The sequence below is a fragment of the Xenopus tropicalis genome, chromosome 2 (genome assembly GCF_000004195.4).
Source record: "Xenopus tropicalis strain Nigerian chromosome 2, UCB_Xtro_10.0, whole genome shotgun sequence".
NCBI lineage: Eukaryota > Metazoa > Chordata > Amphibia > Anura > Pipidae > Xenopus > Xenopus tropicalis.
The window spans coordinates 121,368,315-121,384,388 of NC_030678.2; the positions used below are offsets into that span (position 1 = coordinate 121,368,315).

A 16,074-nucleotide genomic window follows, 5' to 3' on the forward strand; every position below is an offset into this window, starting at 1 on the left:
CGATTTTGTCACACAAATTGTCGTGCTTTTTGTTGCAAAAGTATGAAAAAGTTGTGCAAATTGACGAAATAGTTGCAAAAAATATGCACAATATGAAGCGAAGCAATCATACTTTGATAAATGGGCCCCCTAGAGACAGTTATTATTAAATGATCAGGATTGTCTATTTTAGTAGCCATGACAAGTAACTGCTATTAGTAGCTCCGTGTGTCTTCACCCCATTCAGGAAAGTCTGTGTCAAGAGACCGTGAGAATCTTATAATGTAATTGGTGTCCTAATGGTTGCCTATGTATCATATAGTGAATTTAACATTGCTAATAACCTGTGTTAGTAATACAGTTGAAATTATATACATTTACGAAGAACTAGCAATTCTGCTGAACCAACTGTACAATATACCTAACTTTACTCTTAGCAATTTGCATTAAGAGAAAGGTGTGTATACCTCGAGGGCCTAGATGTAAGATGTTAGGGCTCTCCTCAACACAGTCCCAGCACTATAAATAGCAGGGGTCCTCAAACTACGGCCTGCGGGTCGGATATAGCCCCCCCAAGGTCATTTATCCGGCCCCTGCTCCCACTGTGTCCTCACCCCTGCCTACTACCTGTCTGCCTCAGCGTGGTCCTCTGCACCAGTGCGTCACTGCGTCCCACAGGCCGACTCGAATGATGCATCCAGTATGTCCCGCCGGTGGATGCTAATGACAATTCCAGCATCATTAGTGTCAGCTGGTGTGACACGGCGATGTGACACGCTGGGGCCGAGGACCATGTTAAGTTAGACAGGTAGTAGCCAGGGGTGGGGATGCAGTGGGGGCTGTAGTTTGAGGGCTAACTATATTTCGGCCCCCCAACAGTCTGAGGGTCCTGAACTGGCCCCCTGTTTAAAAAGTTTGAGGACGCCTGATTAATAGGGTGAGATTAGTGTGAAGTAACATAGTAATATAGTAAGTTGGGTTGAAAAAAGACATACGTCCATCAAGTTCAACCATAATACCTATATATATAACCTGCCTAACTACTAGTTGATCCAGAGGAAGGCAAAAAAACCCCATCTGAAGCCTCACTTATTTGCCGCAGAGGGGAAAAAATTCCTTCCTGACTCCAAGATGGCAATCGGACCAGTCCCTGGATCAACTTGTACTAAGAGCTACAGTGGAGGAAATAATTATTTGACCCCTCACTGATTTTGTAAGTTTGTCCAATGACAAAGAAATGAAAAGTCTCAGAACAGTATCATTTCAATGGTAGGTTTATTTTAACAGTGGCAGATAGCACATCAAAAGGAAAATCGAAAAAATAACTTTAAATAAAAGATAGCAACTGATTTGCATTTCATTGAGTGAAATAAGTTTTTGAACCCTCTAACAAAAAAAGACTTAATACTTAGTGGAAAAACCCTTGTTTGCAAGCACAGAGGTCAAACGTTTCTTGTAATTGATGACCAAGTTTGCGCACATTTTAGGAGGAATGTTGGTCCACTCCTCTTTGCAGATCATCTCTAAATCCCTAAGGTTTCGAGGCTGTCTCTGTGCAACTCTGAGCTTGAGCTCCCTCCATAGGTTTTCTATTGGATTAAGGTCCGGAGACTGACTAGGCCACTCCATGACCTTAATGTGCTTCTTCTTGAGCCACTCCTTTGTTGCCTTTGCTGTATGTTTTGGGTCATTGTCGTGCTGGAACACCCATCCACGACCCATTTTCAGTTTCCTGGCAGAGGGAAGGAGGTTGTCGTTCAGGATTTCATGATACATGGCTCCGTCCATTTTCCCGTTAATGCGAATAAGTTGTCCTGTGCCCTTAGCAGAAAAACACCCCCAAAGCAAAATGTTTCCACCCCCATGCTTGACGGTGGGGACGGTGTTTTGGGGGTCATAGGCAGCATTTTTCTTCCTCCAAACACAGCGAGTTGAGTTAATGCCAAAGAGCTCTATTTTGGTCTCATCAGACCACAGCACCTTCTCCCAGTCACTCACAGAATCATTCAGGTGTTCATTGGCAAACTTCAGACGGGCCTGCACATGTGCCTTCTTGAGCAGGGGGACCTTGCGAGCCCTGCAGGATTTTAATCCATTGCGGTGTAATGTGTTTCCAATGGTTTTCTTGGTGACTGTGGTCCCTGCTAATTTGAGGTCATTAACTAACTCCTCCCGTGTAGTTCTAGGATGCTTTTTCACCTTTCTCAAAATCATTGACACCCCACGAGGTGAGATCTTGCGTGGAGCCCCAGAGCGAGGTCGATTGATGGTCATTTTGTGCTCCTTCCATTTTCGAACAATCGCACCAACAGTTGTCACCTTCTCTCCCAGCTTCTTGCTAATGGTTTTGTAGCCCATTCCAGCCTTGTGCAGGTCTACAATTTTGTCTCTGACATCCTTGGACAGCTCTTTGGTCTTTCCCATGTTGGAGAGTTTGGAGTCTGCTTGATTCATTGATTCTGTGGACAGGTGTCTTTTATACAGGTGACTAGTTAAGACAGGTGTCCTTAATGAGGTTGACTAATTGAGTAGAAGTGTCTAACCACTCTGTGGGAGCCAGAACTCTTAACGGTTGGTAGGGGTTCAAAAACTTATTTCACTCAATGAAATGCAAATCAGTTGCTATCTTTTATTTAAAGTTATTTTTTCGATTTTCCTTTTGATGTGCTATCTGCCACTGTTAAAATAAACCTACCATTGAAATGATACTGTTCTGAGACTTTTCATTTCTTTGTCATTGGGCAAACTTACAAAATCAGTGAGGGGTCAAATAATTATTTCCTCCACTGTATCTCCCATACCCCTGTATTCCCTCACTTGTACCGAGAGCTATCTCCCATAACCCTGTATTCCCTCACTTGTACTGAGAGCTATCTCCCATAACCCTGTATTCCCTCACTTGTACTGAGAGCTATCTCCCATAACCCTGTATTCCCTCACTTGTACTGAGAGCTATCTCCCATAACCCTGTATTCCCTCACTTGCTAAGAATCCATCCAGCCCCTTCTTAAAGCTATATAATGTATCAGCCAGTACAACTGATTCGGGGAGGGAATTCCAGAACTTCACAGCTCTCACAGTAAAAAATCCTTTCCAAATATTTAAATGGAACCTCCCTTCTTCTAAACGGAGTGGGTGCCCTTGTGTCCGTTGGAAGGACCTACTGGTAAATAAAGCATTAGAAAGGTTATTATATGATCCCCTTATATATTTATACATAGTTATCATGTCACCTCTTAAGCGCCTCTTCTCCAGTGTAAACAGACCCAACTTGGCCAGTCTTTCTTCATAACTGAGACTTTCCATACCCTTTACCAGCTTAGTTGCCCTTCTCTGGACCCTCTCTAACTCAACAATGTCCCGTTTGAGCACTGGAGACCAAAACTGAACAGCATATTCTAGATGGGGCCTTACCAGCGCTCTGTAAAGGGGAAGAATAACCCCCTCCTCCCGTGAATCTATACCCCTTTTAATACAGCTCAAAACCTTGTTTGCCCTTGCAGCTGCTGCCTGGCATTGCTTGCTACAGCCAAGTTTATTATCTACAAGGACTCCAAGGCCCTTCCCATTATGGATTTGCCTAGTGCAGTCCCATTAAGGGTATACAGGGCTTGCATATTTTTACATCCCAGGTGCATGACCTTACATTTATCCACATTAAATCTCATCTGCCACTTAGCTGCCCAGATTGCCAGTTGGTCAAGATCCTGCTGCAGGGATGTCACATCCTGGATAGAATTGACTGGTCTGCAGAGTTTTGTGTCATCTGCAAACACTGATACATTACTCATAATACCCTCCCCTAAGTCATTTATGAACAAATTAAACAAAAGTGGACCCAGTACAGAACCCTGAGGGACCCCACTGAGAACCTTACTCCAAGTAGAGAATGTACCATTAACAACCACCCTCTGTACCCGATCCTGTAGCCAGTTTTCTATCAATGTACAAACAACATTACTAAGACCAATAGACCTTAGCTTAGAAAGCAGTCGTTTGTGGGGAACGGTAAAGTGGAGGCAAGTTTGTGCTGCACTTGCTGGTTTTCCCCTTCTGATACCTGTAGCCTTGTCAGTACTAATACAGGGGTATATTGTGCCTGATTACTCTCCCACACTAGATAGGCATGAACTAAACGCACCCTAAGTGCAGTAGCGCCTCCTGCTATACAGGCACCCAGGGGTGGCAGCTGTGTCTCACCCAGGGGCAGGGGGAAAGCTCCCAAGGGAGAGAAGCAGATGAGTCCGATTAAAGTGACATGCCATTGCCCTGGCGAGAGTGAGGGCGCAGGAGGAGCTGTGTGAGGGGAAGAGACAGGAGGAGGAGGAGGAGGGTAGATGGGTGGTTATTGCTCTTCTTGTTTCCTGCTCTAGTTTTCTGTACGAGAGAGGAAACCGTGGTGACATCGCCTTGTATCTACTGCAGCCTCAAACTTGCTTCTCCCCATTTCGTGTGATCATTGGCCTCAGCCGCCGCCGGAAATCCTCCTCTCCAGCACAATAATAAAGCCAATCTCTTCCTGCTCCCCAGCTCTGCCCCCGGCTGCTCCTCCTCCTCCTGGGCCCGGACTCGTAGGCAGAGGGAAGCCCGGGGGACCGGGGAACACTCCTCGGTATCGCAGTGGATGTAAGGGCCGGGGTTGTGCTGCCGGCACATCAGTATGAGTCACTCCCCGGTGCAGCCCGGCCTGCCTGGGATACAGGTGAGCTCTGCCGCGTCCTACCTTCGCCTTTAGCTTGGCTTTCGACCCCTTCTGGTATATATTAGTCTGTCTGCGGCCCTTCAGCAGTTGAACTACAACTCCCAGAAACTTGGCTTGCATAGAATGCTGGGGAATGGAGGCTGGATAGTGTGAGTAGTTAGTACAGCTGCTGGGGGGCCGCAGGTTGGACATCTGAGTGCAGGTATTGATGCTCCAGGCTACAGATCAGGCTAGAAATCAAGGCATTTGGGACCTTATTCCATTGAGTCTGCATATTGAGGTGCATGGTTTGCCCGGAAACCTTTAACTCATCATACGGGAAACATTACTGTTATTGGCCACAGTCCTAGCACATCTGTGGGAGCAAATACGAGTTCACCTTGCTGCCCCCCCCAAAATGATCTTCAGCTGGCATTTATTGTGGGAGTTTTAATCAGATTAATCAGATCAGCCCATTTTAGTGGCTAAATCCATTTATACATCTGGTTCATTTATATGTAATTGCTCATAGTGACATGTGTAATGGTGCTGGGTGTCCCTTACACTGTGACTTTCTGTTACACACCTACATTGCTTTCCCATCTACTACAGCTGTGTTGAGTAAAGAATCCAGATCCAATAATTCTTTACACACTGAGTAAAGCAACTGACATAAACATAAAACTGTGACATAAACATGCTTTTTGTTTATTAACAATGGAAACTTTTTAGGCCTGTGCCACTGTTTGACATTTCTGTAAGTAAAGTGCTGGTGTGGCTAAGGGGAATGGGGAACAGTGACTAAGTATGTGAGAGGCCGCAATTAAGTTTAATTTTTATTCTTAAATTGAATTTTTGTTTCTATAGCTCCCCAACTTGCCAGTTAAACCACTACTTTGACAGTGACCATGTGCTCAATATCAGTTTTCTAGTTTGAAAGGGTTACTAAATCTCAATTTAAAATTGACAGGTTAAATAAAATAAATGTAGTGTATAAATAATATTAATAATAATAATAAGGAATAAGAGTCTCCGAAAAGTAGTTTAGATTCTATCTGCCTGTAACATAATCCTTAGGTTAAAGGCCTTGGACTTCTTAGATTAAGTTGCTTTATAAAGCCCTGCATGAGATAAGCTCTTATTAGTGCCTAACAGGATAAGAAATACATATTGGCATCTATTTAGAGGTGCTTTCTGCATTATGTTTTCCCATAACCCTTTTCTGCTGTTTGTCACCATTTGCCTTGAAATAAACTCAAGCAGCTTTGTAAAACGACTGTCCCATATTGATGGGTAGCAGTGCAGTTACATACTAAGGTCCAGATCAAATTGTAAAATGTTGTTCTTTTACAAAGGGGTCTGTGTTGCTCTTGTGACTTAGGGCCATAAAAATCAATTTGAAGACATCATGCAGCCAACTGATTAACTTCTAGGGTGGGGACGCTTTTCTGCACCTCTGTCCCACATAGGAAGAGATACCTTGTACATTACTCGCACTCATTACTGCAGTAGAAAAACTGGTCATTGAAACCAACTAGTTTTACAGGTCCCTGGCCTTTGTGCTGCAGTGCAACTTGTACCTCACTGATTACAGCTCATTTACAATTTTGGCAGATTATCTACAGTGTGATTCATTCACAAGCATTTTGGGTGTATTCTTGTCCATTGTAATTTGCCACTTTGATTTTTACCATCCCCTTAGGGTGTGGCACTTTACCAGCCGTACTTCTGGTGGCATCTTTGTCAGCCTAAATGTTTGTTATGGTAGAATTTTAACTGGTCAGACAATGCTTTTATTAGCATTGTATATAGCTCTTAGTCTCCCCGCCCCACCAAGAGAGAACTGTTCCCGGCTCACAGTAGTTCAGGGGGCTCAAATGGTAATCAACCATGTCCATGTAAGCATGTCCAAAATACATGCACTTTTGACTGGGTTTACTGAGAACAGGCACTGGAACAACTGCAGAATGCTGACCAGAGCTTCACCTTAATATGGGGTTATAGGGCTGTCATGGAACGTTTCCAATCTAGAAACATGCATTCCCATAAACAGCATGACTACATTGCAGGACTCTTTAATTTACTCATTCTTTATTCATAGAGCTCCAGCATTTTCCTCTGAACACTTGCTTATTTGCCAACAGGAAATAATCATAGTAAAATATAGTGAAGCGTTGCTGCCTGGTTTGTTTATTTTCCTTTGGTTTGTAATGCAAGGCACCTTCTTAGACTTGCAAACTAGATCCTGTAAAACTTATGCCTGTGGCCTCTTTGGTCAAGCTGGTGGTCATAAAAACAATCATGTAGAGCAGTGATCCCCAACCAGTGGTTCATGAGCAACATGTTGCTCACCAAACCCTTGGATGTTGCTCTCAGTGGCCTCAAAGCAGGTGCTTATTTTTGGATTTCTGGTTAGGAGGCAAGTTTGATTGCATAAAAACCCAATGTAATTGCCAAACAGAGCCTTCTATAGGCTTCCATTCAACATAGGGGCTATTAAGTAGCCAATTATAGCTCTTATTGGCACCTTCAGGAACTTTTTTCATGCTTGTGTTGCTCCCCAACACTTTTATCATTTGAATGTGGCTCACGGGTATAAAAGGTTGGGGATCCCTGATGTAGAGTAAGTTGAAAAGGCCTGTAAGGCCTTCTGTTATAGTGAACTTTGTGCGTGTGTTTTTTAAATATACTGTATATCTACTAGTACCATAGGCCTTTAAAGGAAAACTATACCCCCAAAATGAATACTTAACCAACAGATAATTTATATTATGTTGTGACCTATTAAATAATTTTGCCAAACTGGAATATATATCCGTAAATATTGCCCTTTTACATCCTTTCCCTTGATCCACCATTTAGTGATGGACTGTGTGCTCCCTCAGAGATCACATGACCAGAAATAATGCTGCTCTAACAGTAACAAGAAGTGTGGGAGCAAAAGACAGAACGCTGCCCATTAATTCGCTGACATGGCCTAGCATGTATGTGTACCTTGGTTTGTTTGTGTGCACTGTGAATCCTATGATCCCAGGAGGTGGCCCTTAATTCTTAAAATGGCAATTTTCTATTTAGGATTACCCAATAGCACATACTACTAAAAACATATATTTATGAAAATGGTTTATTTAGAGCTCATATGTAAAACCCAGTTTATTTAACAGGGTTTTACATATGAGCTTGTTTATGCAATATATTTTTATGGAGACCTGCATTGTTTGCGGGTATAGTTTTCCTTTTAAGGCCTCATATAGGCCTACTACAAATGAGCTGCTTCTTACTACTGCTCCAGGTTTCATCGCTTGTTATCTCCCAGTATCACCTTTGCAACCACTGAACACTTAAGGTGGCCATACACGTAAAGATCAAGGTTGCCAAGCGAGCAGATCATCTCCCGATATCCCCACCTACGAGTGGGCGATATCGGGGGAATCTAAGCTATTTCTGTCAATTGAATTATAACGACTGGAATAGGCGAATCTGACTTCAGGCCAGATATCGGTCGGGCAGGCCAGTCGTTGTTTCACCTACATGGGCCGATAAGCTGCCGAATCGGTCCAAGGGCCCAATGTCGGCAGCTACAATCAGCCCGTGTATGGCCACCTTTAGGAGAAATGGGAGACAGTGTCTATAGAACCCAATTCTGCTTCCACAGGTAGCTGCAAGGTAAGAGCAACCTGCTGCCATAAAAATAAGCAACAGTTTAGTTTTGTTTCAATTGCTTTTTTTACATACAGTAGCTGCTTTTTCAAAGTAGAAGGTATTCCTGTAGCTTCTATTATAAACACAATATTGAATTGTGTTTGAAGCCATGCAAATCTGGTCCCTCCTACAGGCTATGCATCCAAAAATGTTGCTTCTAGAGCAAATATACAGACATATATATTTTTATGGGTTTAATATTAGTTTGTGGGGCACAGTGCCATTTTGTTGCCCCAAGGCAGTGGTTTTGTTGAGGGCCCACCTTACCTAATAACGAGTTAACATTGTAATAAAGACATTTCTGTATTCTGATTTTAGAACACACTTGCCTTGACCCAGCCAGCGGAACCATTGCTACATCAATATATTGCATAAACGTGTAACTAGGAACAAGGAAGTACCGCTCGTGCATAGGAGGAAGTACATGGTGGTTTTGTCTCTTTTTTTTTTTTTTTTTAAAAGAACACAAATCGTGTGTGGTATAAGTGCCTGCTGGAATGTTGGTTTGGAAAGTGTGTCCTACTGCATATATGTTTTTTTAGCCTGATGGGCAAAATGATGCTTCCACCTGTCCTTTACAATCTGTCAAGCACAAGTAGCTACTCACTGCCAAATCTGGGCCACAAGCATAGGTAAGATTGTAGACACTAATTCTTTGCGGGCCAAGAAGAGCTAATCTGTCTAGGAAACCACTAGTCCTTGTGTTTCAATCCCCTTTCTCCTTTTAGATCATATCTGCCAAAAACCAAGGGCCCTTGTAGCTGCTATATTGTCAGTATTTGTATGTTTGATGTATACACCCTTTACATTAACATTACATTAACATTTATTTATAAAGCGCCAACATATTCCGCAGCGCTGTACAATAAGTTGATGTAAACCACCCCTTTAAACTCAGTTTTTCTTTAGACAAGATGAGATTTTTGGTTTACTGGATTTATAGCCACTATTTTACTCCCTCAAGGGAAGAGTGCTTTATTTCAGAATAAAACAACCGTCATACACAATACCCTTTTGTAAATGTATGCAAATACATAGGTATAATACTCCAAATACACAGGAGATGTTGCAACACTCAAGGTGGATATTAGTTATCCAGTCTTCAAAACGTGCAAACTAAAGCCTGACACTTTGTCTATTCTTTGAACACTGATATTCACTTTGCAGTGAGTTCTCCAGCATTTTTGTGTATTTGTATTTTTTGTGACTGCCAGGCTTTGCAGGCTAATTACAGTAGTTTCAATGATATATACTCTAATTAGAAAAGAAGAGGCCTAACTTTGGAATTAATTTTTTCTCTCCCCACCATTGCATTGTCTTAATATTATTGATGTTATTCTTGTTGTGCTTGGCCTTTATTGTTTTAAGTATGCAATATTCTATCCATAAATATTATTATTCTTAATTAAACTGAATAATTACGATTTATTCTGGCACAAACTTTACAATTGTAAGGAGGATTTATAAATGGTCTGGGGTATGAAAGGCCAGGATTGCAAACTAATAATCTACCTGTCTGCTTCACTTTGGTTTTATCTGATATTTCAGAAAGGCTGCTGATTCCCTTACATCATTGAATTTAGTCATTTCAATGACCATTTCATTTCAGGTACACTTAGTGAGTTTTTTTTTTCAATAATACCAGAGAAGGGATTCAGCGTCAGGCCTGGCGTGCCATCTGTTACTTGTAAGCATTGTTCTAATGCTGCCAGTTTGTCGGTCACTAGAGTGCTTTTTCCTCCTATGGTAACTGATGTAGATGTATAAAAAGATAATATATTTGTATTTTTGGAATTTATGTGTATTGTCATTAATACATTTTATTTAGGTTTATGAATCCCATACACCTTCAGATCCGCTTGCTTGGCAATGTCGTCAAGTGAGCGGATCTTCTCCCGATATCCCCCACCTATGGGGGATAATCCAGGCTAATTCGATCGTTTGGCCCTGGAGTAGTCCCGTCGGTAGTGCCCATACACGGGCCGATTAGCTGCCGAATCGGTCTAAGGGACCGATATCGGCAGCTAGAATCGGCCCGTGTATGGGGACCTTTACACTCAAGAGCTTTGTGCTTTGCAACAGATTCACAAACAAATGTGCAGCTGGGACAGTGCCTCAAGAAAGATGCAAGGTGAATGGGATGCTTATAGTCACTACTCCTTTAAATTTAATTTTCCTTTAAACTTCTAGTATGACTGGAGACAATTTGCAATAGGTTTTTATTTTTTTGTGGTTTTTCAATTATTTAGCTTTTTGTTCAGCAGATCTCCAGTTTGGAATTTCAGCAGCAATTTGGTTGCTGCAGTCTAGTTTACCTTAGCAACTAGGTAGTGGTTTGAACAAGAGTCTGATATAGAAACTGGAGAGGGACTGAATGGAAAGGTAAGCAATAAAAAGTAACAATAATAAATAATAATAAAATTGTAAGCTCACAGTGCAATAGCTTTTTGGCCGTCGGGGTCAGGGATGCCCATTTGAAAGCTGTTAAGACATAGAAGAGGAAGGCAAATTATTTAAATAGTAGAAAAAAAATTAAGACCAATTTCAAAGTTGCTAGTAACAGGATATTCTATAACACATTAATGTGGTAGGTGAGCACATATGGATTACTGTGCATGGAAGCATAGGATAAAGCTTGATGTACCCCCCTGGACCAAAATGGTGGCCATGACAGATTTTCTCATCACAACATGGTGCAGCATTCATTGGCATTTATACAGTACCGGTTGGCCACGTTATGGGGTCCCCATATTATAAATGAACAGGGTATGTTAGTTCCTTTTTAGTTACAGCCTGTGCAGGTGCCTGGGTGTTTGTATTTTTTGATCTTGGTGGAAACAATACATGTTTATTAGCATATGACATAGCAGTGCATTTTCTGTGTGGACAGGTTTGGATCATTCTAGCCTATGAGCATCATAAAAAATCAGTATCATTTCACAAAGCATTAAGAAGAAATGGCATAAACTAATCAGACATCCATTCATGTTCCTACTTTGATGTTGTTTACCTTTTTTAACTGTAACTTTCTTTTGCTATAAAGCCAGGAAGGTTGCATTTACCATTGACAGTATGTGTTGTAGTTATTGGTTTAATTGCTCCCACCAAACGGCAGTTCCTAATAACTGTTATGAACGCTGGTACCCTAGGCCATGTGGTATAAATTACATGAAGTATGGCAGATATGTTTTCACTTCTCCCTCCCTTTCTGTCTTTCATTCATTTCCTGGTTTAAAAACACTTAATTTCAAGGGAATAACTTCTTTGCTGAAGAATTATCTATAGAAACTGGCATGGGCATCCTGTAACCATCCAGATGATGATGGACTACAACATTCAGCTTTGTGTACAACATTCAGCCTTTGAGTTGTGGTGGGATGCTGGCAGTTGTGCTACCAAAAAGATAAAAGTGCATTTATATTGCAAATCTGAATATACAACAGAAATAAAATGTTTTGGGGAATTAAGTTGAATGTTACAAAATACCCATTCACACAGAAGCAGAGCGTACAAAAATAAAGTAAAATTACGTTTGTTTACATTTCCAGAAAACTTTCTCATTCCTCCCTTCCTTGGGGGAAAGTTAATATTTGTCAGATGGAACAGGATGGATCTGGCCAGGGCAGGCACATAAATCCTACTGAGTGCTCCTGTGTTTGAGGTTTCTCTCCTGCAGGGCCCGGTACCATTGTGCCTGGTAGGGATTCCTGTGTCAAACCCTGTGCAGCATTATGCTTGGTACCTAAATAATAAAGAAATAACTTGTAATTCATCAACTACAACACTGGATTTGGGGCTGTGGGGCCAGGGCTACATGGGTGAAAAAGCACACACATATATATTTATGCCATGAGTGCTCTCTGTGGACTTGAGATTGTGAGCAAAATATAAATGCAAAAATAGAAAGGTTTATTACTCTATATATATATATATATATATATATATATATATATATATATATATATATATATATATATATAGTAGAAACCTATGCCTGCAAACTTGAATCGCTTCAGAGGCCAAAAAGGTGGATTAGTAAAAGTAGCAGGATAAGCTAAATAAGCTTCTTGCATATCCTCTGGTCTTCTTAACATAGAATTTTGTATGTTCCTTATATTGCCCCTCTGTGTAGCAGGCAGGTATTTAGTAATTAGGGTTGTAGTGGCTGGATGCCTTGGCTTTAATTGTGTGGTAAAACCTGATTTACAGTACATGAGGCTGTGTATGACTCATATGCTTAAGGGAATATTGCTTCCTGTTGCCTAGTACATAGCCCATCACCACATCTGTTTCCCTTTAATTTTTAACTGACGCTCTTGATTATTTTCTGATTAGAATATATATGCTTTCCATTACATAGAAACACATGTATTGGGTCCATCACTGTCACAGCTTGGATTTAGATTGGATCTTGTTATTGATTTAGGGCTTATTATTTGCTGGAGCTGTAGTGTTAACCACAGAAAAGGGTAGGGCGGCATATGAACAAGCATGCACCCTAGAAGTTTTAAACATGCTACTGCTACAGGAAGCAATTTGGGAAAGTACAACACATACTAACGTCTAACAGCTGAACATAGTTTCTTCATGCTCTTGACTCTTGCTAGAAACTGCATGATTATGGCTATTTAAGCCCCCCTTAAAGGTTCAGTACACACTCCTTTTTAACATAAACTCAGTGAAAAGGGCCTGTGCCAAAAATCCTTCTTGCCTATCGTTTCAGTTAAGAAATATCTTCGATTTCTGTTATTTCTGAGAATTTAAAACCAGTTTCACTTTAGCAATTTCTGTCCCTTTTTGATTCCAACAAACTTCAAAGGAGCTGATAAAACTAATTGAATTTGCTGAGAAGCCCCTGTTAATGAGCAGCTACTTGTCACAGCTACAAAATGCTAGAAGATACTGACATAGCCAATTCTGAAAACTGCCTCTGCTCTAATCCTATTGTCCTGTTTATAAAGGAAGGTGGTTTGCAGTGAAAATAACCCATCTTTTGGATTAGTGTTTTATAATGCCAAACTTAAGGTCCCCATACACTATAAGATCCGCTCGCTTGGCGATGTCGCCAAGCGAGTGGATCTTCACACGATATCCCCACCTACGGGTGGGCGATATCGGGTAGCAAGTGGCTAAAGTGGGGCCAAACGATCGGATTACACTTGCAGCCATGGGGCAGTCGGTTCGGGGACCGCATCAACGAGCCGATGCGGTCCCCGATCCGACTGGATTTTCTAACCTGGCCGATCGATATCTGCCCAATTTCAGGCCAGATATCGGTCGGCCAGGCCACTCGTTTCTGCCCATACACGGGCTGATTAGCTGCCGAATCGGTCCAAGGGACCGATATCGGCAGCTTCTATCGGCCTGTGTATGGGGGCCTTTAGGGGCCATTGAACTGGCCCCTTGGTAAAGAAATTTGAGGACCCCTGCCCTATGTGAACTGGCAGCCTACAGGAGACTCTTGTTTGTCAGTACACCTTGTTTTTATGCAACCAAAACTTGCTGCAAGCCAAGAATTTGAAGCCACTGGGAGCATCATCCAAGGGGTTGGTGAGCAACATGTTCCTCCTAAACCACTGGTTGGGAATCGCTGCTCTACCAGGAGCATACAGTCACTGGTGCATAGCTCTCTGGGTCATAACGGGGGTTGCAAGTCTCCATACCATAATAAAGTGACCAATTTTTTATTAATCTTTGCATTCTCAGTCACAGTGAGCCATTATTCTGAAGTGGTACCCTATCCACTGCCCACAGTGGGAAACCCTGCTTATCTTATTTTGCCATCAGAACATATAGAGGTAGCTTGTACAAATTAGTATCTTTTTATTTATGCAGTGCAGTTTTTGTTTTACTTCTGGCACAATATGCATGCTAGTAATCTCTTGGATCTGGATACATGGTCATATATCTTAATGGTGGAACATGCATATTGCTGTACAGCTGTACGTTATGCAGGCAGTGCACAGTTGCCAAATCTCATAGATGTTGCTTGTCTTTCACATTTCTATAGAGACAAACTGCTGTATTGGGTATGTGGTATGGTTAAGTACGGTATGTACATACCCCCTTATGTAATAAAAGGTACAAGATTTGTCCAGGAGCAGTAACCCATAGCAACCAATAAGATGCATGCTTTTAAACAGGTGACCAGTAAATACTACCTGTAGGTGATGAGAAGTACAGTATAGCAAACTTTCCTTCTTGTATTACATAACCCCAATAATGCTTTGAGGCTATACCTGCTGGAAGGGACCATAATGCAGACTACAGCACTCATACTTTGTGCCTTTTTTCATGTTAATACATGGTTTTAATGAAATTATAGCAGGTAATTTATGAAATAGCTTATTATATTACAATATTTATTGTGAATTTCAGTGCAGTTGTGCTTCTGTATTGGTTTGCTTGCTAACATTACTCATAATGCAAATATATATGCTGCCAGGTAAGTTATAAGGGCTCTGGCACACGGGGAGATTAGTCGCCTGCGACAAAACTCCCTGTTCGCGGGCGACTAATCTCCCCGGATTGCCATCCCACCGGCGACAATGTAAATCGCCGGTGGGATGGCATACGCGCCGCGGTGGGATGGAAATTGTGCCGCCGCGTATGCCATCCCACCGGCGATTTACATTTTTGCCGGTGGGATGGCATTTGGGGGAGATTAGTTGCCCGAGACACAGGAGATTTGTCGCGGGCGACTAATCTCCCCGTGTGCCAGAGCCCTAACACTATTTGTAACTTTAGTACCAAATCATAAATTTTTTTTTGCAGGAATAGACTATCCTATGTGGTCATTTGCAACTGAATTAGCTGCTTATGCCAGATGCCCAGACTAAAATTTGGTAACATTCAAAGAATTTAGTAAAATCTGTGGCTGGTGTTCCCCAGCATATACCGTATATACTCGAGTATAAGCCGATCCGAATATAAGCCGAGGTACCTAATTTTACCTAATAAAACTGGAAAAACTTATTGACTCGAGTATAAGCCTAGGGTGGGAAATGCAACCGCTACTGCTAAGTTTCAATAATCAAATAAATAACAGATAAATAAATAGATAACTTTAGGGAAAGAAAAATGCTACAGCAGCAGACAAAAGCAAGTTTAGGAACGCTAAGGTAGCTGCCATACTAATTATCAAGTACTTGGACCCCAGTGTACAAGTCCCACCACAGTACTACAATAGTAGTTACAAGCGCAAAATAATACTTGATGCTGGACTTAATACAAATTTAATTTTTGTAAATAACAAGTTATTGTACCAATTACTTACTCTGGCTCGTGTGCCGTTTACCAAGCCTTGGGGTAATGCAAATGTGAATGATATCACATACTGTAGTTATGGGTAATACTTTCTTGCCCCAGGTACTGCCTTGCAAAGCCCTCTCCTTCTGCATCTTCTGCTCTGTCATCCTAATCACTTTCAAGGGTAACATCTCCATTTGCAGTCAATAAGTAGAGCAATACAATACATTTTAATTGTATATTTATTTTATATTCCTTGTTTTTTGCATTGGCAAGGTATTTATGTTTTGGAGCTGAGGTTTAGTAAGAAAGCTTTAGCCTTTATCTACACCCTGTACTCACAAAAGTTTTTTGAGACCTAATGCACTCTTAAATTACCTTGGCACCACTATCTGTATACAGCAAGACTTACCCATGGTGGGCCCTGGAGAGAATTGAAATGCCGGTGTGAATAATAAAATGCC

The 16,074-nt window shown here is 41.5% G+C and overlaps 1 protein-coding gene across 1 annotated transcript in view; it reads left to right on the plus strand.

Annotated features, from left to right (window-relative positions):
* The first annotated feature begins 4,513 nt into the window (after positions 1–4,513).
* The window catches only part of stk24 (serine/threonine kinase 24), a 31,077-nt gene continuing 19,516 nt past the window's right edge, over positions 4,514–16,074 (plus strand). Inside the window, 1 exon segment of the mRNA NM_001130225.1 lies at positions 4,514–4,681. Coding sequence (NP_001123697.1) covers positions 4,640–4,681 — 42 coding nt within the window. The 5' untranslated portion in view covers positions 4,514–4,639.